The 23,644-nt window shown below is 52.1% G+C and overlaps 2 protein-coding genes across 7 annotated transcripts in view; one reads left to right on the top strand and one right to left on the bottom strand.

Moving 5' to 3' along the window:
- Positions 1-2,916: 2,916 nt before the first annotated feature.
- CCNQ (cyclin Q) lies at positions 2,917-14,911 on the top strand. Of its 3 annotated transcripts, none has more exons than XM_054578108.1 (5): positions 2,917-3,125; positions 6,343-6,526; positions 8,351-8,483; positions 10,443-10,670; positions 14,430-14,911. In XM_054578108.1, exons 1-5 carry the CDS (start codon positions 3,008-3,010, stop codon positions 14,517-14,519), a joined length of 753 nt encoding a protein of 250 aa, XP_054434083.1. In that variant the 5' UTR covers positions 2,917-3,007; the 3' UTR covers positions 14,520-14,911. The 3 variants fall into 3 exon arrangements, with proteins under 3 accessions (XP_054434083.1, XP_054434082.1, XP_054434081.1); XM_054578107.1 differs by having other exon boundaries at positions 2,919-3,125; positions 10,443-10,616; positions 14,490-14,911; XM_054578106.1 differs by having other exon boundaries at positions 2,919-3,125; positions 14,490-14,911.
- Positions 14,912-20,027: 5,116 nt separating this feature from the next.
- ATP2B3 (ATPase plasma membrane Ca2+ transporting 3) overlaps positions 20,028-23,644 on the bottom strand; it is a 50,945-nt gene continuing 47,328 nt past the window's right edge. For 3 of the 4 annotated variants that reach the window (XM_054578139.1, XM_054578136.1, XM_054578137.1), the window contains one exon: positions 20,028-23,050. In XM_054578139.1, coding sequence (XP_054434114.1) covers positions 22,730-23,050 — 321 coding nt within the window. In that variant the 3' untranslated portion in view covers positions 20,028-22,729. The remainder of the gene's footprint in view (positions 23,051-23,644) is intronic. The other variant, XM_054578138.1, reaches the window with a different exon arrangement.

Here is a 23,644-nt window from a genome sequence, read left to right as displayed (position 1 = left end):
AGGCACCTATTACTTGCTGAGTCCAGACTCTTCACATCACAAAAGGCCCAGGGGAGAGGAAGGAGTTCGAGCCACGCTGTTTAACTGGCCAACACAGTGGGTGAGGAGGTGACAGGTAGGGGCCAGAGGAAAGAGGGACACAATGTGGGAGTGTGCATGTGTGTATCCACGTGCACCTCTCTGTCAGTGGTGGGAGTACCTGATGTGTATGCACTCGGGGGTTTGTGTGTGAGACAGCGTGTGGAGTGTGCATGGATGTGGGAAGCTGGGAGGCAGTGGCCCAATCCCCCAAGATCCACAGCCCCTTTGGGTGGGAGCTTCAGGCTCTTTGGGTTTCAGCCTCGGGCTGGGAAGAGGGTGAAGCTGTTGCAGGTAGGCACAGGTAATCAGGTTCTTGGTGATCGCGGACAAAGAATTGAACTGAACACACAGAGAGTTTACAGCAGAAAGAGACAAAGCAGATTTATTAAGCGATAGTACACTCCACAGAACATGAGAGCAGGCCAACTCTGAGCAGAGATTGACCTCAGGGGCTGGAGGGATTCTATTCTTATAGGGCAGATATTTCCTGGCTAGTTTTGGTGAGGTTTTATTGTGCATGTACAAGTAGTTATATTATTTTAAAGCTACTGAGCATGTGATCTCCCATGATTTTTCTTTATTAGCCACCGGGGAAGGGGGTCGCACAATGTTAGTTTGTTACAATGCTATTATAATGAAGCAGGGGTCATGTAGCATCTTCTGCACAAGTGCACTCAAGATTCACTATGATTCAGTGCTTTTCCAGAAAGTGGGAACAACCAGTCTTAGAACAGGGTCTCCGTCTTGTATCGTTGTCCTTTACCTTAGCCCTGGGTCACCTCCAGAGTTTCCTCCTTTCTGAATGTCTCCTGTCTCAGCACTGCTCCTGGCCCAAGGACAGATACCAGCCACGGTGCTCAAGGCATGACAGGCGCCAGCAGCACAGGAGCTGGGGGCCCTGAGCCCTTCCACACATGCACACATGGGTTTCATGTGCTCACACACAGGCACTCAGCCCAGACGGCCTGAGCCTTGCCTCAGACAGAGGGAGCTGGGGTGAAGGATGTGGGGCAGGAATTCCTTCACTGGGTGGAGCATGTGCAAAGACCCTCAGCTGGGAGTCCATATCTTCAGGGAGCTGCGCTAGGCCCTTGCCGTGAGTGTCAAAGTGGTGAGACCCAAGGCTGGCCAGTTGACAGGGTGACTCCACAAGGACTGACAGGTCAGGCCAAAGCCTCAAGCTTTCTCCTCAGGTGAAGGGGCCCGGGAGGGTGTTAGACAGGGCAGGGCCCATTCAGTCTCACATTTTAGGAAGCTCACTCTGGCGTTAGGCTAAATAGTGGTGCCCCTAAAGGTGTGTCCACGTTCTAATCCCTGGAACCTGTGAATGTGACCTTATTTGGCAAAAGGGTCTTTGCGGATGTAATGAATTTAAGGATCTTCAGATGAGATGATCTTGGATTACCCTGGTAGGGCTCCAATACAATAAGTGTCCTTATGTGAAGGTGGAGGTAGATATGGGAGTGATACACCATAAGCCGAAGGATGCCTGGGGCTACCAAAAGCTGGAAGAGGCAAGGAAGGGTCCTCCCCTAGAGCTTTTGGAGGGAGCACGGCTCTGCAGGCACCTGATTTCAGACTTCTGGCCTCCAGAACTGGGAAAGAATAAACCCCTGTTGTTTTAAGCCCCCCCCCCCCCCAGCTTATGCTCATTTGTTTCAGCAGCCAGAGGAAACTAACCTAGCTGATGTGGGGAGAAGACTGGGAGGAGCTGGGTGGAGGTGGGGGTCTGAGGAAGGGGATCAAGGCTGGGTGGGTGGGGGTAGGTGGAAGACGGAGACAGTGGGATCCTCACCAGGGTGCAGTCACCCAGGCAGAAGGGCTTAGGAACAGTGGCATTTGGCTCTCAACTTCTAGCTGTCTCAAATCCTATTCAACTATATCAGAATGTCCTGAGTGAGCTTGGGAGTGAGTCCCTTTGGAGCTCTGCAAACATCTCTAATGCCTGACGCACAATTTCCTGTTCGTGCAAGACACTAACAAAACGTGGGATGGTTTTGTGAGTTGAATATTCATTCAGCAGACATTTTTTAAGTTCCTACTCTGTGCCGGGCTGGACGGGCGAGCAGTAACCAGATCCCCAAGTGATGCAGAAACAAACACCTCTAATGCCCTCGTTCTGTGCACAGCATTTCCTCCGGGGCTCTTCTGCATGTCTGGGCACTACAGCAAACCTGGATTCGGGTTTTACGCACACTGACGCTGAACCATACGCCATCTCCTGTTGGGAGCCGCGCAAGCCTCAATGTGAACTTCCGTTAAGTGCCTTTCGCCCAGGGCTTGGCAGATGCCGCCAACTGTCCCCGTCCTATATTGCGCTGGGCCACCAGCCCGGAGCGACACCTTAGTGGGACCTCCCAGCTCAGGTGCCTGGGGTTGGCCTTGCTGCACCCTCGCAGAGTAGCCCCACAGGTTCCGGCTTCCGGGAAGAGGGGCAGCGCATGGAGCTCCCTAAGGTGGGGCATGTGGCCTTCGGGGACTGGGCGCTTAGGGGTAGGGCTCCGAGTGCGGGGCCCGAGGTTCCTAAGGGCAGGGTAAGAGGCATCTGAGAGCGGAGCGGCCCGCGGTCCAGGGCGAGACCAGCGACTCCCAGGGGCGGGGCGGGCATATTCCGGAGGCCCGGAATAAGCCTCTGAGGGGCGTGGTGGGCAGCAACGTGTGCCTGTGAGCAGCCAGGCAGCATCGGTCTCTGCGCCTGCGCCTGGGCCTGCGCCTTCCAGCTCATCCGGTCCGCCTTCAGCGTACCGCCGCGCGCACACCCCCGGGGTAGGGGGCGGGAACGCGGGTGGAGGGCCGGCTGGGGCGGGGCGGGGCGGGGCGGGGCAGGGCGGCCACGCCCGCCGCTAGGACCCCCCGGAGCCGGCCACGCGGTCTGGGGGCTCTGGTCCTCACGGCCGGGGGGTCTGGGGCCTCCAGGCGGGGTCCCATGGAGGGCGTCGGTCAGGACAGCTGCGAAGGAGGAGATGCGGCGCGGGGAGCCCAGGGGTGGGCTGCACCTGAGGCAAGGGTGCACTTCCGTGTGACGAGGTTCATCATGGAGGCAGGTAACCGTGGCCGGGAAGAGACCGGGCCCTGAGCCAACGGGACATGGAGGCCAGGGCCGCGGTGCTGCACTTTAACCGAGGCGGCCCTGGCCAGCCCTTGTGGGGCCGGGCCTGCGAGCCGCGGCCAACGTTGCGGGGCGCTGCTTTCCAGAGGAGGGGACCGAAACGACGCAGAGCTGGCACGGCTAGGTGGAGGGAAGAGCCTCTGCCTTTCCCCACACCCTGTGTACTAGGGTACGAGCTGCGAGGCAGACGCGGTCATTGTCATTTCTCCGGCGCGCAGGCCCAAAGAGAGGGTATGGAAAGGAGCTGGCTCTAGCTAGAAGGAGGCCAAGTCGGCTCCCGCAGCTGGGTTGAGTGTACCGTGCCTTTTGCCACGGCTATCCTAGCCTGTAGAACACTGTATGGCACTTGGTCTCATGGAGCCTTTTCTTTAAAAAAAGATTTTATTTATTTATTTTAGAGAAGCAGGAAGGGAGGGAGAAAGCGAGAGAGAAGCATCGATCGGTTGCACGTGCCCCGGACGGGAACTGAACCTGCGGCCAAGGCATGTGCCCCGACTGGGAACCAAACCAGTGATCTCTCGGTCCTTAGGCTGGCATTCAATCCACCGAGCCACACCAGCCAGGGATCATGGAGCCTTTTGAAGCACGCCCTTGGTGAGGTTCAGGACGAGACTTGTTGGAGACGCCCTATCACACCGAGGTCTCTGTGTGCATCTGGCGTTTTGAACCCTGCCAGGGAGTCCACAGTGGTTTTGGGCGCCCCTGGCTCCAAGGCAGGAAATGAAACCAGTCGGATTCCTGTAAAAACATTACCGTCTTTTAAGTATCATAATCAGCTGAGGGACAGTTAGTTACTTTCTTTGTGCGCACTTCGAGGGAGAGGGTTTGAATGAGTCTGCTTTCAAGTCAAGGGGAGCAGAGGGTTTGCGGAAATGATGCAGGACCATAATGTTTCTTTTTTTTTTTTTAAGATTTATGTATTTTTAGAGAGGGGGAAAAAGAGCGAGAAAGATGAGAAAGATCAACGTGTGGTTGCCTCTCGTGCGCCCCCTACTGGGGACCTGGCCCGCAACCCAGGCATGCGCCCTGACTGGGAATCAGCCAGCCACCCTTTGGTTCGCAGGCCAGCGCTCAAAGCACTTGAGCCACACCAGCCAGGGCGGGATCATAATATTTCCAAGAGTTGCAAAGTGTATCAGAAAGGACGGCAGTGTCCCTTCAAATGCTCCATCCATCTGCTCCAAGGGTCCATGTAAACCAGGGAAGCATGCAGCCCTTTGAGGGTTTGCTGTATGAAATAAAGACTTGGTGGGAGACCACCTTATCGACATCTCTGGGAATGAGGGGCCCCATGTAGGAACTCTTGATGTAACAACTGGAGCTTAAACTTTGAAATGCTAAAAGGTCTTTAGGTATCACTTTTGAAGGGCTTCTTTGTCAAACTTATTGCGAATGCTTTTGCCCTCTTTGCAAGGCTGAATACTGGTAGAGATGTCAACATTCTCAGCCTTGGAACCTGTACGTAGCAGAAGAGATTTGACAAATGGATTTAAGCATGTTGCTGTGGGGGAACTATCCTAGATTATCCAGTGGGCCTGACATACCTATATTTTGCTGTGTATAATGCACACTTCTTTGCCCAAATTTTTGAGGGGAAAATAAGGATGTGCATGACGCATGGGTAGTACTAATTTTGTGTCTATATAAACGTTTTTAATTCTTTTAATGATTACATAAATTTTTTTATACCACAACATGTTTAAAAATAAGTGCTAAAATTCCTTTATAATACAAAAAAAGTATCTAAATATAAATAAGTAAATAATTGAATTAAAAATTAAAATGAAAGATTTTTTTTTTTTAATCCTGAAAGTTTGGCCTAAAAACATGGGTGCACATTACACACGGGAGCACATTATACACAGCCAGATACAGTAATCATATTTGTCCTCAAAGAGGGGGGCAGGAGGAGGGACAGGCAGAGGGGGAGGCCATGTGATGATGGAAGCAGGCTTAGAAGATGCTGTACTGCTGGCTTTGAAGACAGAGGAAGGGGCCATGAGCTAAAGGCTGCTAGTGTCTCTAGACGCTAAAAAGGGCAAGGAAACAGATTCTCCTCTGGAGCCCCCAGAAGAAACCAGCCCTGCCAAGCACCTTGAGCTTAGCCCCCTAAGACTCATTCTGGATTTCTGACTACCAGGATTATGATAGAAAAAAAATGGTTGTTGTTTTTAGCCCCCAAGTTTGTGGTAAGTTGTTAATGTAGCCCTAGGGAACTAATACACCTTATGGAGGAGATATTGAAGGTGATCCTAATGATCGTTGGTTTGTTCTCTATCCCATTTTTTCAGTTTATTGGGTATCATTTAACCTTACCTTGTTAATCCTGGTCATTGTGAATTCATGTGGGTTCTGCGACCCATTGCAGTGATTTCCTTAGGAGCTCTCTCAGGTTGGAGTCGGGGATGGGCTTTAATCCCTAAATCAAACCACTGTCCTCTGGTTTTTGAGTTCTGTTCACTTTTCAGAGTGTGAGTCTTTCCCTGGGGCCTGGCTGTGGCTTCTCTCCTGCTCTGCCTGCAGTTGCCTTTGGCAGGTACTCTGCTTGCCTTTTCCAACCTGCAAGACTAGGAAACCAGTGCTGAGTATAATCTTTAACCGTAACCTCAGGATTTGTGGTATCTGTTTGATGCTCAGAGAGCTTTTTTTGCTCCCGTCTTCCTGGCAGGATTTTGGTTAGGTGAGCTGAGGGGCAGTGGTGGTGATCTCTAGTTAAATGCTTGTTAAGGTGGAAGCAGACACACACCAGTGTGTGGTCCTTTCTGAGCTGTATGGAAGCTGAGATGCCAGGTGCTAACTGGTTGGTACTCTAAAGCCTTGCTTCACCTAGTGGGGTCTGCAGATCTGTAGCTTGGGTGTAACCTGGGGGCTTGGTAGAGGAAGAGACTATGCAGAGCGATTGAAGTACTTAAGCACAAGCCATAGGGGCTTGTTAGGCCATCAGAGTCTAAAAAGGCTTTCTCTAAACCCTTCATGCAGGCAGGTAGAGCACTTGGTGGAAGACCCAGTAGTCAGGGCTGGCTAGGCTCCAAGCTCTTGGTCTGGTCTGAGCAGGGGTGTGCACCCTTTGGGCCCAACCCAGCAGGTCTCCTCACAGTTGAGGAGGGGATGAGCATGGGTTGAGTTACCTCTTGCCTGCTTTCTCTTGGTAGGTGTCAAGCTAGGGATGCAGTCCATTCCTATTGCCACCGCCTGTGCCATTTACCATAAGTTCTTCTGCGAGATCAACGTGGATGCCTATGACCCCTACTTAATCGCCATGTCTTCCCTTTACTTGGCTGGCAAAGTGGAAGAGCAGCACCTGCGCACTCGTGACATCATCAATGTGTCCAACAGGTAACAGCATCCTGGCCCAGGCATTTGGAAAGACTTCCTGGTGTCCACCCGAATGGGAGGGCAGAGAAGGGCCCCACTGTGCCCTGCCTTCCAGGTGCCAGCAGTCAAGCTTAGAAGGAAGCCCCTGGGTGACCTTGAACCAGGGCTGGAAGCACTAGCAGCAGAGGTGGGAATGAGCCAGGTATCAGAAGCATGGAGCGGGGAATCTGTGCGGAAGAAGCTTGGACCAGATTATGGGAAGCTTCAAAGGCCAGGTAGAGTGGGGAGGGGTGGGTTTGAAGAAGTCCCTGGTGTCACGGTGTTGGGAGGGAGGGGTGTGTGGCTGGAGTAGAGGGAGCTTGGAGGGATATGTTGAAGGAGATTCATCTGGAGTCTTGGACAGGACAGAACGAACCAGTTGGGTTCTGTGGGCACCACAGGTCAGCCCGTCATATAGGGGAGGGTGTGGACCCAGCTTGGCGATCATCTTATTTAGATGGGGAGAGAAACCCAGTCAGAGTTGCTAAGGAGCTTCTCTGGCTCTGGTGTTGGCACGGTGGTCAGTGGGCGGCACCCCGGGGCCCAAGGAGCTGTGTTCCTGTTGGGGAAGGGTGTAGGCGTCCAGCCGGCCCGGCAGCCTGTGTTGAGGCCTGCGGGAAAGTGATTTATGGAAAGTTACTGACTAGCGGTGCATCGTAGCCTTTCCAGGAACTCTAATCATTAGGAAAGAAAACTATTTTGTGCTGTTTCTCTTTTAATCAACAGGTAACAGAAAAAGCACTCCCCAGCCCCCTAAAAGCATGACAGGTTCATGGTGTACCTCAAAGACTAAGAGTAAAATAGGAGAGGGAAGTGAAGGGTGACTGGAGCCCACCCGTAATTGCCAGATCCCCAGCAGGGAGGACTGACGGAAGGGGAAATTGCATGGATCACTAATTAGACACGGGGCCCCAGGTGGGGTTCTGTGGGAATTGGAAAACGAGTGAGGAGCTAGGAAGGATGAGTCATCAGCAGCGAGTTTTGATTACCTGAGTGTGAATCCTGTTCTTGTACATCTTGGTTGGAGATCCTGCATAGGTGAGAGTGCTGCAGACATATATGGTGTAAAAAAAAAGGACAGAATGATCTGGAAAGGAGGAAAGACAATCTGGGAAATATTAAGCCAAAATACATTTACTCTTCCGAATACATCATCCCCGTGATGTTTAAAGACCTTCCCTGTGCCCAGAGTGAGAACCCTGGGCATTGCCATCCCAGGTGTTAAAAACTGTCCCTGATGCCAGGCTGGCTGTAACAGGAAACACAGCCGCCTTGGCCTGCTAGAGCTCCCAGTTCCTGTGGAGCAGTTGCAAAGAACCTGTCTTTACCCTTGACATCTTGCTGAGTGATATGGGACTAAAACTAGAAGTTGGCTTCTTTCCTCTGTTGGTTACTCTCTTTATCCTGTACACTAGACATATAGATGAGGATTGATTTATAAAAGCGCACATAGAGCCCTGGCTGGGTTGCTCGGTTGGGGTGTGGTCCTGTACTCCAAAAGGTTGCAGGATCGATGCCCAGTCAGGGTGCGTGCAGGAGGCAACCGACTGATGTTTCACATTCTCATCCTCTCCCTCCCCCTCCGTTCCTCTCCCTCCCTCTCTCTCTCTCTCCTTCCCTCTCTCCCCCCTCTTCCCCTCCCAAATCAACGAACATATCCTTGGTGAGGATTTTTAAAAAAGTAGAATGACACTGTTAGTCATATGGCAGAAGACATTGGCATTTATATCTGGACATTATGTGACTTCGGGGGCTCCTCAGGGCCACTTCTCTGGCTGCCGTAAGCATTGCCATTTCTCTGTGCAGGTACTTCCACCCAGGCAGCGAGCCCTTGGAGCTGGACTCCCGATTCTGGGTGCTCCGGGACAGCATCGTGCAGTGCGAGCTCCTTGTGCTGAGGGTGCTGCGTTTCCAAGTCTCCTTTCAACACCCACACAAGGTATGAACCTCTTTGTTCTTTATACCAAAAGTGTACCCATCTGATCCTTGAGAGCACGTGGGGGACATAGAAGAACAGGGTCACATCTGGGCAACCAGGGCTCCCAGTGGCGCACAGTGACTGGCTCAGGTGGCGTCTCCTGTCCCACTCGTGGAGGTTTCTCAGGTTCTGCCTTTCTGCCTGCTCAGCTGTGGCCACAAATTGGGATCCATGTGACGCCCTGAAGCCCTTGCAGATCCTGTGACCCACATAGATTGTGTGCTCAGTGAGCCATGGGGAAACGGCTGGTTTCGTGACCTGCCAGAGTTTCTGTCCCTGAGAGTTGCTGTTGTGCCTCGGAGCCCACATCTAGTTCGGTTTTGCTTGGAATTAGAAACCCATGAGAAAAGCCAGGTCACTTGAGTTAAGTAGCACACTTTTGACTGCTAGGAACGCGTAAGTCCCAACAGAAACACTGTTTGAAACAGCAGCAAAAGGAACACATTAAACCCTAAGGCACTTGGAAATTGTGGCCTGCGGGGGCTGGGGGAGGTCATGAGGCTCTCTGCCAGGATTTCGCTTCTTTTTGACTGAATTTTTACTGAAGGAAGTGTAGATTTACAAGCAGTGGGGGGAAATAACACAGACATCCCACTTAAGATAGAGACTGTGCCCGGTTTCCCTGAATGGAAACGTTTTGAAAAATTAATACAACATAGCAGCTGGGGTGTGGGCATTGCTGCAGTGCCCCTGGTTCATGGTGTTAACTTGGTCATTACTTACACTGCCCTAGTGCTATACAGGATAATTTTATGGCTTGTGTATCATGTACCCACCGTCTCAGTTAGATGTAAAATAAGTCCATCACCACAGGGGTCCCTCCTGTTCCCCTTTTCATAATCTCACCCCTCTGTTGCAAACCACCGACCTCCTCCTGGAAACCCCTGGCAGAGATTTTGAAGGTGATTTTGAAACGGTTGTGCTTTCCTGTGCTGGCCTGATGCAGGGGCAAGGCGGGAGGGCCCTGGCTCCGGGGGGCAATCTCGGAGCAGAGTCTGGGGGAGAACAGTGCACACTGGGAGGGGGGCCCAGTGGGACCGCGAGCTGCGGCCTTGCCCTTCTGCAGGGGTTACAGCAGGCATAGAGCGGCGGGCAAATCCGTCCTCCACATGTGCTGGAGCTCCGCGCACAAGTGTTCACACCTGTTAAGCAGGCTTACTGGCGTGCTCAGTTGATCAGGAGATTCAGGCAAAGCAGCTGTCTTCCCGGACAGATAGCTGAGCTGGAAGGTCCTTCATGAAGTGTTTACAGCCATCAGTACTATTGCAAAATGCAGTCACCTGTCTCTAATTCTCCTGAAAGCGGGCGTCCTGCCACCGGCTGCTCCCTAGCCTCAGCCTGGGCATACGGATGCTGTGCTCTATTCTTTAGATAAGGACGCTGTTGCTGGAGCTTATGTTTGAGTGGGGCAAGGGGATGGGCAGAGTGATTGCCGACCGTGGCCAGAGCAGGACCGTGTGATGGAGAGGGATTTCCATGGGGGTGGCCATCAAGAGTGGCCCGGGTAGGGTTCAGGAGCTGGGTCTGGAGGACGAGAGGAGGTGAGCACGTAGGGATTGGGTCAGGAGTGGACATGATTTCAGGTGGAGGGGTGAGTGCCAGGGCCCTGAGGAGGAGCGGACCTGGTGCAATTGAACGCAGCGGGGGAGTGGGGAGTGGGCAATGAGGCTGAGAGGGAGGCTGGGCTGGGGGGCCCGTGGAAGGCCCTGGGGCTTTTTTCTAAGCGATACAGGGCACCACTGGAGAGTTTGAACAGGAGGTGACTGGATCTAATCTGCGTTTTTATATGTAGATCGAGACAGCTTATGGGAGAGTGGCTGGCAGGCAGGCAGAGGAATCACAGTGCCTCACAGTGAGGAGGCAGGTGACCAGGGGCCAGAGCCCCGAAAGCCAGCTGACAGACTGGGTGTGTCTTTGCAGTACCTGCTCCACTACCTGATTTCCCTCAAGAACTGGCTGAATCGTTACAGCTGGCAGCGGACCCCCATCTCTGTCACTGCCTGGGCCCTGCTGCGGGACAGCTACCACGGGGGACTGTGCCTTCGGTTCCGGGCTCAGCACATAGCTGTGGCAGTGCTCCACCTGGCCCTGCAGGTATATGGGGTTGAGGTGCCTGCCGAAGCGGAGGCCGAGAAGCCATGGTGGCAGGTGAGGTGACTGCTCGGTACACTGGCACGTGTCCCCCTTTCCTCTGCCTAAGGACCTTCAGAAGTCTCTGTACCTGGGCATTCATGTTTCTTTGTAGTAAGCAACCATAAGAGAGATGTGGGCTACTTGGGAATATTGAAGCTTGAAAATACGCTGTAATTTCTAAGTCTAAGGCAGGGATTCTCTTCCTTGGCATTGTGGACACTTGGGGCGGAGTCATTCTCTGTGGCGGGGCATCCTGGGCACTGTAGGATATTGAGCAGCATCACTGCACCCACTCAAAGCCAGGGGCAACTTTCCCAGTAGTCATGACAACCAAAAATGTCTCTTGATATTGCCAAGTGTCCCAGGGTAGGAGTCACCTCCCAGCTGAGACCTGCTGAGCTCAGGCAAGCACTTTTATGAGTTGAGTGGGAGCTTGTCATAGATCAGAGATTAATAAACCTGGCTTCACACAAGAAGTGTAGGGGGTGCTCTTAAAAGATGGATGGATGATAGATAGGTAGGTAGATGGTAGAGGGAGGGAGGGAGGGAGGTAGGTAGGAAGGAAGGAAGGAAGAAAGGAGATGGATGAATGAGTTTATTTCATAGACGATAAGTAGGTAGGCAGATAGATGATAAATGGATAGATGGATGGATGAATAGATTAGGTAGATAATAGGTGAAGAGAGAGAGATGAGACTGATGATTGATAGATTCCCCTATGTCCCGCAGACCTACAGAATTCCAAGTGCACTTTGTAGAGAGCAAGTTGAAATCTGTAGACCAGAAGAGCGGTGCTCAGGGACCTCTGCGGTCCGGTCAGATTTTCCCCTGAGTAGTCCCACTGTTTCAAAATGGAATTTTGAGATCATTTTGTTTTTTCTTTCCCGTACTTGAAGTTTGCTGTTCCTTTCTTCACAAAACCTCATTGTCTGGCCTCGTTCTAGAATGAGGTTCTCTGTAAGCAGAATTTGAGGTAACCGAAGGTCTCTTCTTTTTGTACACCCGCCTCCTCCACAAATCCACAGTGGCCAGAAATCTTCTGTGTCATTTATTTCCCTGAAGGGAGTGTGCCCCATGGGTGCCTTCCTGGGCCTGCTCCTTGCTCCCTTGTGCAGCTCTTGGCTTAAGTGGCGCCTCCCCCTTTCCGGAGACTCCCTCCCTTGGTCTGCTTACTCTCCACGGGAGACCGCAGCTTTTTCTGCTCTTTGCTCTGCTGGCCTTTATTGTCTGTCGGACCGCTCCCCCGGCCCCTGCAACTCGCCAGACTGTAAGCGCCTGGAAGCCAGGGGTCTTGTCTGCTTGATCGACTGCCCCATGTCCAGTGCCTAGACCTGGCACATGGTAGGTGCTCACATATGTGAATAAATGCATCCATAGCCTGGGCTTGGGCCAGATGAATCCCCACAGCAGCAGGGGATGAAAGGGCATCTGTGTGGACAGAAATTATCGCTCCGTGGGGCTTCTCAGGGAGTTCCAGATCACGAGCCTGCGGTGTCCCTGCTCTGTTGGAATCAGGTGGTGGCAGAGGAGCTGCCACTTCCTGTCCCTGCTTTCTGAGGGCATCCGGTGGGCATGGGGGCCCCAGTCGCTTGGCTGCTTGGATCTGCAGTGTTGTCACTTGTTTCCCATTGTCCCTGCCGGCTCTCCTCTGTGTCTGCCTTCTTGTCACTTGCTCCTGAACTTCACTGGGCACCGCTGTACTGCCTCTGCCTCACTGTCAGCCCTCACGGGATAAGAGCGCCAGGAAGCTGCTCCACCATGAGCTTGTTTTCTGGGCACTGCTGACTTAACCAGTAATTCTTACAACAGTGGGGGAGAAGTGGCTGCTTTGGGGGGTGGCGCACTCATGTTCGCCCAGCTCTTCATCTTTTCTGGATGGCTCCAGGCCTTTTGCACTGGGAGCGTCCAGAATCCAGGCACCGTTTGAACTCATGAGCTGTGAGGGCCCAGCTCCCAGTGACGTCCTGCCTGCCTGACCCTGGAACACTTATGTCTGATTTGCAAAACTCTTTCCCTGCTTGCATGCTCTCTGCTGCCACTTATTGCAGCAACCGTCTCTCTGTTGTCATTTGTCGTGGGCTGGGGCTCCACTGTGCTGGTCAGGGGACTTAGCAAAGCTTGACAGGCTTCCGGCCAGCACTTAAATGTGCCAGTCGCGGCGGGCCTTTGTGCTAAGCCATGTCAAGCCTCTGGGTCCATGACGCACTGCCTGTCAATCAGTAGTATGTTGTAGTATGTGTGAGAACTTCTGTCCTCTTTAAGGCTGAACGCTATTCCATGATCTGGATGGACCACATTGTGTTTGTCCAGCCCTCCAGAGAGGGACACTTGGGTTGCTTGCAGTTTTTGGCCCTGAACTACTTTTTAATGGTTACTTCTCGGCTTGGGGTCTCCAGGAGCACACAGGTAGTGGACTCTGACAAGCAAGCCTGTATATCTGAGGTATTTGTTTTCCACGCAGAGTCCAGGGTGAGATGGCCAATCTTCCTGAGCCAGCGCTCGGGATGTTGAGGTCACTGTTTCCCAGCTGAGGTGGCAGCCTGTGGAGGGCCCTATGAGGACCTTGCAGTGGGTGGATTCAAGTCCAGGTTTTGTCCTGGCTCAGCCCAAGGCCTGACCCTCATGGCACCTCGGTTCCCCAGGCAGCAACCCCCTGGCCCCGGGGCGGGGCACAGTATCCAACCAGGGGCTCTTTGTTTTACTTTTTACTTCCCATGTCATCTGGGGTCCCCAAGAACACCCCCAGGCTCAGTGCCTGGCTAGGAGGACTCACAGAACTCAGAAAAGCCTTTATACTTGTGGTCATGGTTGGTATGGTTAATTACAGTGAAAGGAATGTACATGGGGCGGGTCTAGGAGAGACCAGGCGCAAGCTTCCCGGCCCCCTGCGCGTGCAGTCGTGCGGCCAGCACAGTGTCTCTCAGCAGCGATGTGTGACGACACGCACAGAGTGCTGCCACCGGGGGAGCTCCCCTGAGCAGTGGTGTCCAGGGACTCCCTGGGGGTCGGCCCTGCAGGCCGGGAGCACCCACGTGGCTGACCTCGGTCACTCAGTCTCCAGTCCCTGGAGGTCAAGCTCCTGTGCTCGGTCCAAGCGCCCATCGGAAAGCACTCTGTCAGCATTGACTGCCTGGCAGGGCCCTTGTGCCAGGGGCCTAGACGTCCCCTCCCGGGAGCCAGGCAAGGGACAGACCTTCCTTGGGAACATTCAGGGTTAGCCCTGAGCTACACATCACTCTTGGTTTGGGCCCATGGGGACTCATCTTACAATTTTGTAATCTCTCTGGCACAGTCAAGAGGATGTTTCGTCCAGGCTCTAGAGCCAGGTCCACGCGTTCCCCAGCGGCCAGCCTAGGGTGCGGTGGGGTCCAGGTGATCTAGCCTGCTTATTTCTTGAAATAGATTCCTGCCCCCCTCTCTGCCAAGATCCCCAGAGATCTGCAAGCTGAGAGCCCAGGTGGGGGTTGAGGGGAGGCAGGAGCCTGTGCTCTTGGCCCAGCTCTGTTACCAACTCCCTGTGTAACCCAAGACAAGTCCGCTCTCCTGTCTGGGGCAGATGATCCCCCAGGCCTCTTCCGTCTGGAATGTCCTCTGCTTTGTGATCAACCTTGGCAGGCTGGAACTGAACCGGTGTTGCGGAGGGCCATTATCATTTCCAGTAGTGAAGTCTTCATGCCATTCGTCCCCACGCAGTGTGACTCTGCACTTAGTGGCAGGAGCCTTGTGTAACGCAGAGGGAGTCTAATTGGAACCTGTTTTCCTTCTCCTTTCTAGGTGTTTAGTGACGACCTTACCAAGCCAACCATTGATAACATTGTGTCTGATCTCATTCAGATTTATACCATGGACACAGAGATCCCCTAAGGTCCTGGTCCAGGCCTGCCCAAAGAGAAGCCTGGGATGCTCGGCTGCCAGGGGATGGCGCCACCACATCGCCGTGACGGCCAGTCCCCAGAGGACTGGCTGGGAGAACTGGTTTTGTGCTGCTGGAGATGGGCTGGTGAAGGTGATGACACGCTGCCAGTTTGATTCTAGTGCTTTGACTGTCCCCAGCAGCCACGGTCCCAACAGTGACGGGAGCAGGAGCGCGCTATGTGGGGCGGCTCTAAGGCGTCTGTGTCTGCTTTTGTCCTTTGAGAGGATGCAGACTGCGGTTGAGATTTGGAGTTATTGGAAGGAAAATCAAAGAGCGGATGGCACTGTACTCTTGGGGATTTTTTTTAAAGGCCAGATTTATAGAAAGTATGAACGTGTAACATAGATGAAGTTTTATTTTGTATAATAAAAGATGAAACAAATCAACAGAGACACCCTGTCTTTGCTTTGTAGCCAGTGCTGCCCTGGGGTGCTTATGGGTTCTGTCCAGACTCGAGTTCCCCTCAGATGCTCTGCTGTCCAGATGGGATTGCCCCCTGTGCTCCTGAGATGTTTCTGGGGCAGGCCCTTCATCGGTTCTGGAGAGCATGATGGCGCAGCGTGTGCCCGTGTCATGGCGGTGTCTTCTGAAAGAGTCCATGTGTCGCCACTCCTCCACCACTGGGACATACGCACGGCTTGGCAATCATCCTGCTTGGGGGAGAGAACATAACTTTTGGAAAGGGGGGGTAGGGATTGTTGGCTTGTGTTCAAAAAACCCAGATCTGACCAAAATGTAAGTAGGAAGTAATACATGTTTAAAAACATTTTATTTATTGATGGGGAGGGGGCGGTGGAGAGAGAGAAATCAGTTTGTTGCCCCACCAACTCATTGGTTGACTCTTCTATGTGCCCTGACTGGGGATGGAATTTCCAACCTTGGTGCACCCACATGACACTATCGAACTGAGCCACCGGCCAGGGTGGACGTCATAAATTTTCAATGTTGAGATACCGAGTCTAAATTGGAAATCTAGAGACTCTCAGAGTCGTGGCACTGCCGTCCGCAACTCCCACTCAAAAGGTACTTCATGAAGGACTGCTCTAGGGTGCGTAAGAGAGACAGAGCAGCCCGGATTGTTCTCCCTGGGAACCCCCACTGGGCTCAAGGCACGCTGGTGGGGCCGGCCTGTCAACACATGATAGCTTAGCGTCTGGGGGCCTGTCCCAAGTACTTCCTTTGATTTGGGAGGTGGTTACCAGGGGAGTGTGGGCTGTGAACACTGGCTGCCACGCCCTGTGGCGCCCACGGCTGTGGGGGGTGGCCGGAACACCTGGAGGCCCTGAGGGTGCTTCGGAGCACTCGTCCCTGGTTGGGGGCACAAGGAGGGGTCACGCTCATGATAAGTCGAGCGCCTGCTCGAGTTTACAAAGTGACTGTGCTATTTCCCTTCAGGGTGAGGGCTCCACGTAAATGTCCCCTTTTCCACTGTGTCCTTCTCATATCTGTACACCCAGCTTCACTGGGAGCGCTTTGAGGACAGGGTCAGCGGCGCCCAGGTTCAGGACCCAGGGCTTGGGGCCCAGCCCGGCAGGCCTCTGAGGACAGCTTCGGTGCTCTTGCCAGTCCTTTCCGCCTTCTGCTGTTTAAAAAGCACCTTCCCTCCGTCATGCCCTTCTTCCCCGAAAACTGGGCGCGGGCGCCCCTGACCCTCTGGCCCCCTAGGCCTTGCCTGTGTTGTGCTGACAGGTCACCGCCCCCAGCCAGCGTTTACCATTGATTTGAATGGAACTAAGAGATGGGTGTTTCGCTTTTGAATTCTCTCATTGTCTCTGCCCTGACAGGGTCACAAGCTCCTAGAGAAGCTTCCATTTCTTTGGCTGTCCTTAGGGTTAGCCTCCAACGAGGCACTTGCCCCATGCACTTGATGGGAGGCCACGTTCTCAACTCTCAGAAGGCAGAACCCACTGCTCTGCATGGGAGGGCCCTCCAACTGTGCCTGTTCCAGTTTGTCCCCTTGCCGCACCCTGCCCCGCGCCAGATCAGGACCAAGGGGGGATGGCTGAGTAAAGCTCGCTAAGGATTCGGTGAGCATCCCTGCTCCCCACTGACAGCTACCGTACTGAACCAGGAAAGCACGGCCTGGAAAGCTCTGGGTGGCAGGGGCTAATGCAGTCTCTGCAGATTTTGTGGGTCTAGATTTCCTTTTCTGATGACCGAGCATCAGCAAATGGCTTTCTCTATATGGGACTCAGTTTCCCACTTTATAAATTGAGCAGGTTGGACGCAACCATCTCAGACTGTGATTGCTATTTTAAAATCCCTTGGAAAAAAAAAAGAGGGAGGAGAAAGCAAAAGGAAGAAGGAAAAACCAAAAACAAAGTCCCTTGACCTGCACGTGTACCTGTCACACTGTCCTGGGGACTTGCTGGCTTTGAGTACTGGCCTCTGGGCCTGTCATCTCAGTGTTCACCACTCTGTATTTTCCTGATGTGGCTGGGGCTGGGAGTTGCACCTTCAGTGTGTGTTGTCATTGGAAGAGAGATGACGGGAAGGTATTGGGATGTATGTGACACGGTCTGGGGATATGTGACATGCCAGCCCTGCTTTGTAAGGACACTCAGCCATAGGATATAAATTAAAGTCAGTGGTACAAAGTGGCTTTTTTTTGTTGTTGTTCATTTCAGCTTCCTATTACTGAGGCTTTTGTAAAAAAAAAAATAATAATGGGGATGGAGGATATACAACCTCCCATCTCCTTTATATTAGGTTCATAGAGGTCAGCAATGAGAGATCTAGAAGGTTTCCTGGAACCTGAAGCTTCCAGCAGCTTTTTTGTCTAGAGCATGTTTTTTTTTTTTAAAGAGCTTTAAAGAGTCTTTTAAAAAAGATTTTAATTAATTTTAGAGAGAGGGGGAAAAGAGTGAGAAAGGGAGAGAAACATGATGTGTGAGAGAAACATTGATTGGTTGCCTCTCTCACGCCTCCTACTGGGGACCTGGCCTGCAACCCAGGCATGTGCCCTGACTGGAAATCGAGCCGGCGACCTTTTGGTTCACAGGCCGGTGCTCAATCCATGGAGGCACACCAGCCAGGGCTAGAGCACATCTTAATCACTGTAAAGTGATAGATGGCTGAGCCTCACTCAGCATGTCAACCTGGTAGAAGGACGAGGGCAAACTAGGTCCTATGAGGGACTTGGCCCATCTCTTCCTTTTCAGCTGTGATGGAGTGAATGGTGTCCCCCAGAAGAGGTGTTCACATCCTAACCTCCTGAAAACGGGACCTTATTTGGAAACAGTGTCTTTGCAGATGTTGTCAAGGTGATAAGAGATCCTTCAGGAGTGGGGGACCCTAATGCAACAGGACTGGCCTCCTTAGAAGAAGAGAAAAGATGTGCATGGAGGGAGAAGACCATGTGACAACAGACTCAAGGACAAGTGATACGGCCATGAGCCAAGGAAGGCCAAGGATTGCCGACCATGAGCAGAAGCTGGAAGAAACAAGGAAGGTCTCTCCCCTAGGGCCTTGGAGGAAGCATGGCCCTATTTACTTCTTGATTTCAGACCTCTGGCTTCCAGAACTGTGACAGGATTAATGTTTTTTGTTGGAAGCCCCCCAGTTTGTGGATCTTCGTTACAGCAGTACCAGGAAACTCCTACACGGGCCTTCCCTAGAGTACCATGTGTACCCTTGCTCCCAGGGGGCAGTGACCCAGGGGGTGACGAAGATGGTGTTGGCTTTGTGGAGGGATGAGTTTTTGTAGTGTTTCCTTGCCCCAAGTCATTTGGCTAAGTACCAGGTTTTCCCCATGTCACATTTGACACTGTGAATCAGTGGGAAAGGGAATCCACAAACACAAATGAAACCATTCTGGGGGAGCACAACATCGCTCCATAAGGTGCTATCTTGATATGGCATTTAGCCTAATCTAGACTTACATAGCTTTATGGTTTGAGGTGGACTTGCACATCGATGAAGAAGTAAGTGCTGTTTTTAGCTATTTGTCTTTTTAAAAAGCATAGGTTCTGTTGGTTGGGAGGGAACTGAGAAGCCGTTTTTCTCCTTTCTTGGCACCCTCCCTGGAAAATGCATCCTCTGGCACTGCCAAGTCTAAAAGGGCAATGCGCAGAGTGGAGAAACAGAAATATGAGGAAATGAGATGCGGATGGTCTAGGAGCCATCACTGCGGTAGTCACTTGCAAGTGTCGGGCCAGAGCTGAATCTGTGGCTCTGTTGGTGAAGCAGAGGGGGCGGGCCACAGACCGCAGATGTCCCCTCGCACGGGTGTTCAAAGACACCTGGTAACTGAAGGAATGAATGGGAGAATGACCCATGGTGCAAGCGAATGAGTAAAATAATGGGTTTTCTTCCCATGGCTTTGGGTTAAAGAAGAAGTCTCTGATTGTAAGCCTTGGGCACTGCTTGGTGGGGGTGGGCGGGGGGTGGGGGAGGGTGTCTGGATATAAAAGGTGCAGGTGCTGTGGTAAACAGTTTGACAGTCCCTCAAAAATGTAAGCATAGTGTTACCGTATGATCCCTCAATTCCAACTCTGGGTATGTACCCAAACCGGCTGAACGCAGAGACTCAAACAGATATTTCTACATGTGTGTTCACAGCAGCAGCGCTCACAGTGGCCAAAAGCTGGACGCAACCCACAGGTCCACTGATGGATGAATGGCTTAACAAACGCTGTCTACCCCTGCTATAGGATGTCATTCGGTCTTAAAAAGGTAGGCAATTCTGTCTCCACCTTTTTCCGCATGGACGAACCTTGAGGACGTTATGCTGAGTGAAATAAGCCAGTCAAAGAAGGACAAATATGATTCCATTCTGGGAGTTTTCCGGAGGAGTCAAACTCATCAGAAAGTAGGATGGTTGGTGCCAGGGACCGGGGGATGGGGAGTTAGTGTCTAATGGGGACAGATTTCAGTTTGGGAAGATGAAAAAGTTCCGGGGATGGATGGTGGGGATGTCACACAGCAATGTGAATGTGCTTAATGCTGCTGGACCGGTTAAAATGGTTAAGATGGTAACTTTTATGCTGTGTATATTTTACCACAATAAAAAGAAGAGGCAGTCTACCTGTGTGTCAGGTTCTGCCATTTGAGTTGGTTTGCTGGCATTGAATCGTCGCGATTATCTCTGGTCCCCGGCCCACACCCTCCTCTGAGGACATGCCGGGGGGACATTCAGGCCAGGCCCTTCCAGGTCCAGACAGTTAGAGGACCACCCTGCAAACCTCTGCCAGGAGTGCCTTTGATCCCACGGGACGGGCGAGTCCCTTCCATAAGGATCAGAAAGGCAGACAGGAAGCTATGCTCAGGGGAACTCCACTCCTCCCAGGGCTTGGCCTAGCTCGGTGAAGCAGACGAAGACACCTTCCTTTTGTTCCAGATGAGAATTCACCAAATAATAAATCACACACGTTACCCAGACCAGGATTGTAGGAGCCTTTCATTTTTTTATACACAGAAATTTTGGTCTATTCTTTAATTAGGAAATTCAACGACAGACTTGAAATTATTATGCATCTGTGGTCTTCCTCATTAAGATATTTTTTGTTCATCTTTATAACAGGCAGATAAAAATGTAAAACATTTAATAACTGAACACAGTTGACCAAGCCATTCCATATAATATAATGTTTTATAGAGAGGGGCTCCCTGAAGAGACAGGTCCCTCGGCCTGAAGACTACAGAAACCGGAGCAACGATCTGAGGTCACGGCCCCCCTTTTCTGAACCACACACTCCACGGAAAGGCAACCTAGGGACTAAACAATTGACATGTACAGTAGGCAACTTTGTACAGCAGCAGCGAGGGTTTTTTTTTTAAATATATATGGACCATGTGTTCTATCAACGTGTCTACAACAGAGTGAAAAGAAGCCCATGAGTGTAGCATTATGAAGCTTATCTTCCTCAATTTAAACATTTCCAATTTTATTTCTTGTTTAAGAACACACAGACCCTCAACAAATTGAGTTGCCCTTTTTGTTGTGGTTGTTTAAACAAGGACATAGGGAACAATTTACAAATGGGTAACATTCTCAGTGTGCCCTTTGGAAAAAAGGGATGGCTTTAAGTTATCTGTAGCTGGCATTTTAAGTGGGATTTTCTTTTCTAACTGAAATTCCTTTGCCCGAGATTTGACTACTCCTGCTCAGGGGTAACATGGCATTCATGTTAATGGTGGAGTCCCGGCATGTTTTGGCCGCCAGCGTGGATGCTCACAGACGCATGTGGAGGTAAGACAAGACCCTGCCAGTGGGTGCCGGATGGGGGGTGTGATGGGCGGACCAGCCTTGCCACCAGTCCAGCTGCTCAGCTGCTGAGTGTGCCCATCTGCTCCCGCACTTTCCATTCTGACCCCATGTCCCTCAGTTCTCAGCTGACCCCCAGTGGCTCAGCCCCAGGCCCAAGCAACAGGCACATGGGAGGAGCCATGGTCAGACCCCACTGCCTCCCCGAAAAATGTGAGACAGATGAATTCAGATGGTAAAAGAACTGCTTTTTTTTTTTTTTTTTGCATTTCCCTTCCTGGCTAAGGTGCATTTGTGGGAAACTGAGGCTTGGCACACTGGGTGCCCACAATGCAAAGACAGGCTCCCGAGGGAACTATCTGGAGAGCCCAGGGCCGGCTCTCCTCACCTGCAGACCAGGCACTCAGCTGATGTGGTGGAGCTGACCTCCGCAGCCTTTCAGACTCATGACAAAGAGCCACAGGTGTGATTAGAGCAACAGCTGCGAGGTGCCATGGCTCCCAGGGGCTTTGCTTCAGCATCTGTTTCCTCGATGTCACTGTAGGTGGCTGCAGACACAGATCCATGTTGTCATGGGTCATAGTTGTCTTTGAATGAGAAGACTGGGGTCAGAGGAGTGCTTTGGCAGGTTGTGACTGAGAACCTTTTCCAGTCGCTTTAGGGGCACCTCAGCAACAACTTGTTGGCATTTGCCAAAGCAAAGGGTGGGAGTCCAGTTGGAGGTGCCGAGAGGGCTGGGGTCTACATCGCAGCCGGGTCAGCCTCCCTCGGGTACTGATGGTACCTCATCCTCCACGCTCTTTCTGACTCTTGTCACTCCCCGCCCCATTCTGGGTCGCCCCATGGGGTCAGAGGTGGCAGGGGGCAGAGCTTCATGCTCTTGAGGTTGAATTGAAAACAAAGAAAGCCCACCAGCCAGGATTCAGCACTTGGAGTTGAAACAAAAGGAAACTGAAAGCAAAACTCCCCTTCTACCTCCTGGAAGGGATCGTTTACATTGATACTTTGGTATTTTCCTTTCAAATAAAAATTCCATCGAAATGGTTCCCCCCTCCCCCTATACGCAGGGGTCTCAAAGTGCAAATGTTCCAATTGTAACTGTTTCCACTTTAACCTCGTCCTTCGCTCCCCCGACCTTCTACTGGGACTCTCAGTGGCGACATTGCCAGGAATGGTGCCAGGAGGAGGGAGAACAGAGGGGAGAAGCAGGGGAGTCCTGGATGGGGCAAGCAATCAAAAAGATATTCTTGCAGTCTAGTTCCCTGAAAAAAAAACAACAACAACAAAACCCTGCCACAATAAATAATGAAATTTCAAAATAAAAACACCTGATAAGAGGAATGGAAATATCATGCCAATAAATAGGTCCTTATTCTTTAAATATGCATCTGGTCATATATGTACGTATATGTCTATACGCACACGCACACACACACAGACTGCACATGTGTCCTGGGGATGGGGTGCTTGGCGGTTCAGGTATGTTTGCAGGCGGCTCCCTCTGGTGGGCTGTCTGGTTAGGGGCATCCTTCCCAACCCTGTGAAGCAGCGCTTGGCCTGTTTTCCTTTTGTATAGGACCTGTTGATCCAATTGCTCTCCAGTGGGTGCAACGAAGTTCCCAATGAGCCAAAACCAACTGCCTACCCCACTGCACAGCCCAAATGACAAACATCTGGTGGCATTTGTAGTGTTCATTAAAAAAAAGCTTTGATAGAAAAAAAGGGGGAACACAGCTCTTCTTGTTCTCTAGTTTTTCCTTCCTCCTCCTCCTCCTCCTCCTCCTCCTCCTCCATTTCCTTGGTCCTAGGTAAGAAGCCTTGAGTGGATTGGCTTCTTGCGAGTGCCGTGTGAGCAACGTCTTCAGCCGCCTTGGCTGTGCCCTCCTTGCAGGCCTGTGCGTCCCACCTGGGTGCCTGTGTGTGCAGGGGTGCGCGTGCTGAGAGCAGTTATGCTTAGAGGGACGTCTCCACGCTGTGGAGCGGACTCCCGGGTCTGGAAGAAAACACTGACGAGGTAGCTGACTTAGTGCCATGCGTGGTCAGGTAGATGCCGCTGTCTATGGCGTTGTTGTTCTGGTTGGGGGATGGGGGTGGGGGGGCCCGCAGGCGCTCCTCGTTCTCGTCCACGTCCGTATCATCTATGAGCGGGATGTTGTGGGTGTAGTCATTGATCAGAAATTCGGGCGTTGCCATGAAGTTATGGATGGAAGTCTTGGATTCCGGTTTCTCCAGGCCTTCATAGAGCGAGCTACGGAATGCTTTCACCACTCGGATCTGGAGCGGGAGGTGGACGGACAGGGGCCCGAGGTGGGGGCGCGGAGGGAGGGAGGGAGGAAGGGAGCGAGGAAGGAAGGAAGGAAAGAAGAAAGCAAGGAGACAATCAATGGCAGACTGGTGCTGGCGAGTTCCACCCACATCAATGGCAGGGGGTTCACTGTGTGACAAATGTTCATCCTTGAGAATGGAGCAGTTGGGGTGGCTCTGCCTGGCTGTGGTAAGGATTTTCCGTTTGGGTCTCAGTCTTGTCAACTGATCCACATGCAGGACAAGTGGCAGTGGCTTTCTCTAGGTTGATCTAGGCAGATATTCTGGAACTCAAGAGTGACAGAAGCACTGGGTTCTTGGCTGCTACCTCCCCTTTCCCTGACGGGGCGGGGGGCGGGAGGACTGGCTTAGGTGGTCCCTGGGGTCTCTGCCAAATCTGAATTCCAATCTGGTAGAACAGAAAGATGATCTGAAAAGGGAGAATGCTGGAGAGTGGGCCCTTGACTTTCTCTTACCAGGAAGTTCTTCTACTTTCTGGTAAGAGAAAGTCCCTATCCTATGGATGCCTTGGCAAACTTTCTTGAGCGGGTCTCCCTCCCCGCA

This window comes from Pteronotus mesoamericanus, unplaced genomic scaffold (genome assembly GCF_021234165.1).
Source record: "Pteronotus mesoamericanus isolate MK-2021 breed Mesoamerican mustached bat unplaced genomic scaffold, CSHL_Meso_final contig_493, whole genome shotgun sequence".
In the NCBI taxonomy this organism is placed as follows: Eukaryota; Metazoa; Chordata; class Mammalia; order Chiroptera; family Mormoopidae; genus Pteronotus; species Pteronotus mesoamericanus.
The sequence above is the reverse complement of the archived record's forward strand: the minus strand, read 5'-3'. Positions and strand labels throughout refer to the sequence as shown.

Excerpts from the sequence above, each read along its gene's own strand:
- CCNQ (XM_054578108.1), top strand. The coding sequence starts at position 3,008 with ATGGAGGGCGTCGGTCAGGACAGCTGCGAAGGAGGAGATGCGGCGCGG. Across the intron at positions 3,126-6,342 it reads GAGGTTCATCATGGAGGCAG|GTGTCAAGCTAGGGATGCAG; the intron begins GTAACCGTGGCC and ends TTCTCTTGGTAG. Across the intron at positions 10,671-14,429 it reads CCGAGAAGCCATGGTGGCAG|GTGTTTAGTGACGACCTTAC; the intron begins GTGAGGTGACTG and ends TCTCCTTTCTAG.